Source organism: Nestor notabilis, unplaced genomic scaffold (assembly GCF_000696875.1).
Source record: "Nestor notabilis isolate BGI_N333 unplaced genomic scaffold, ASM69687v1 scaffold10654, whole genome shotgun sequence".
Taxonomy (NCBI): domain Eukaryota; kingdom Metazoa; phylum Chordata; class Aves; order Psittaciformes; family Psittacidae; genus Nestor; species Nestor notabilis.
The window spans coordinates 3,459-5,280 of record NW_009924312.1 but is presented as its reverse complement, the minus strand read 5'-3'; the positions used below and the strand labels follow the sequence as shown (position 1 = coordinate 5,280).

The following is a 1,822-nucleotide window of genomic DNA, read 5'->3' as shown; positions in this document are numbered from 1 at the left end:
CTTTCCCCTTTCACTTGGCGGCCTTCCAGGGTATCGCTAAAGAAACCACAGAACCATGGAGACGTGTGTACGCACACACACAAAGCATAAAAAAGCTACATTTTCCCAGTCTACCAATTGCAGAGTGGCAAATAATCTTATTGTAGTTAGGGCTGCCTTGGAGCTGTTGAGTCACTGCCTAAAGAGTAGGTGAAGGCCAGTGAGATGGTGTCAATGTCTTTCGGCAAACTCAGCTGTACCACTGTTTAGACTCCCACTTGGATAATGTAATCCAGAGCCAGCATGGCACATGAAGATGCCCATGCTATGAGTGCAGAGCAGCAACCTGGTCATGTGGTAACTCCCTGTGGCTCAAATACAATGTGCTGGAGCTTTTACTGGCTTGGGGCCAGGTACAGTCTGGATATTTTAGCCCAGTGCTAAGTCACTGCTGGGCCTGGGCCAGCAGAGCTGGTGTGGTACTTGGAGCACTGCTGCACTTTGTCATTTTTCACCTGCCTACCCATCTGGGCCTCTCTGGTCCCTTTCTGTGTTGATGCACCCATCTGAAGCAACACTGCAGGGCAGTGTAACAGCACAGCACCTCTACGGAAAAAGGGCAGTTGGGTGTCATTTATTTCATCCCTGTATATGGTCCCAAAGGGTTTGAACCAGTGACCAAAAACCTGCTTGTGTGAGGAAAAGGGCAACGGTTGTGTTGTGCTTTGGTTACCAAACCTGAGGCAAGGTTTTCAATTTAAAACATAAATTTAAGAACAGATTTTGGGGTGGGGTTTTCTTTCATCATGCTGTGCAGCCCTGGGAAATGTCAGGTGGAGTGCAAGCTGTGTCACGTAGGCTCTATGCAATCTGGACTTGAGCAATGATAGTGTGTTTTACCAAGTGAAGTGAATGTGTCTGTCCCTCTAGCAGTCACTAAAGGCACTACCGGAATATAAATAGCAGGTGTTGCCTTACCTGTCGTACGATATAATTTCCTGGTGATCCTGAGTATCGTTCTATCAGCATAGGGCGCAAATCATTCTCCCACATTGCAGAAACATCTGTGTTTGCAGCAACTTTTTTGACAGCATCAGACTGTAAAATTCTTGGTTGGTGAGAATACTGTATAAGGGAGAAAAAGCAAAGACTGCTGCAACTATCGCTAGACGTTTTTAACCATAATATTCTTCAGAATTGCAGTGATGTGGTATGGTATATTCTGCTACTTAGATTTACTGGGAGTAAATCATGGGAGAAATTTTTACCCACCTGTAAAAATATAACCCATGCCTGGATTTTCTCTTTTGAAGTATCTTATTTCTACATACATTCAGTCATGTCTGCAACCATGACACCTTCGAATGAAGTTTCCATTGCGACAAGCACCAGAAGCTTTGTTTTTAGTAGTGCTACTATTTAGCTTTATGCAGTGTCTACATTATGAGGCACAGTGCTGTAAAGAAATGCATAAACTGACTCAGTCCCAGAGACAGTGAAGCTGTGTCATTGTGGTCCCTGCCCACAGTGATGATTTTGGTGTGAGTACCCAGCATGGTGCGGCTCATCTGGGGCTAGCTGGGGTCTATGTCAGCTTTGTGACCATGGGTTAACCTCAGCACTGGCAGCTTGTCTCCTGCAGCTGCCAGTGATAGCTACCTCACAAGCGGTTTCTTTTCTGTTGCCTAATCATTGACATTTAGAGCTATTTCAGGTGACCTAGAATACTTGAGGGATCCTCCTGAGGCTGGCAAATGCATGTCTTGCACCTGTGAGAGCCTTGTGCTGTTCTGGAGTGGTAGCTGAATGCCAGGTGGGAGCCCCAAGGACATTGGAAATGTTC

The 1,822-nt window shown here is 45.8% G+C and overlaps 1 protein-coding gene across 1 annotated transcript in view; it reads right to left on the bottom strand.

Annotated features, from left to right (window-relative positions):
• QPCT (glutaminyl-peptide cyclotransferase) overlaps positions 1 to 1,100 on the bottom strand; it is a 7,995-nt gene extending 6,895 nt beyond the window's left edge. The window contains exon 1 of the mRNA XM_010012545.1: positions 958 to 1,100. Coding sequence (XP_010010847.1) covers positions 958 to 1,032 — 75 coding nt within the window. The 5' untranslated portion in view covers positions 1,033 to 1,100. The remainder of the gene's footprint in view (positions 1 to 957) is intronic.
• Between the last annotated feature and the right edge of the window lie 722 nt (positions 1,101 to 1,822).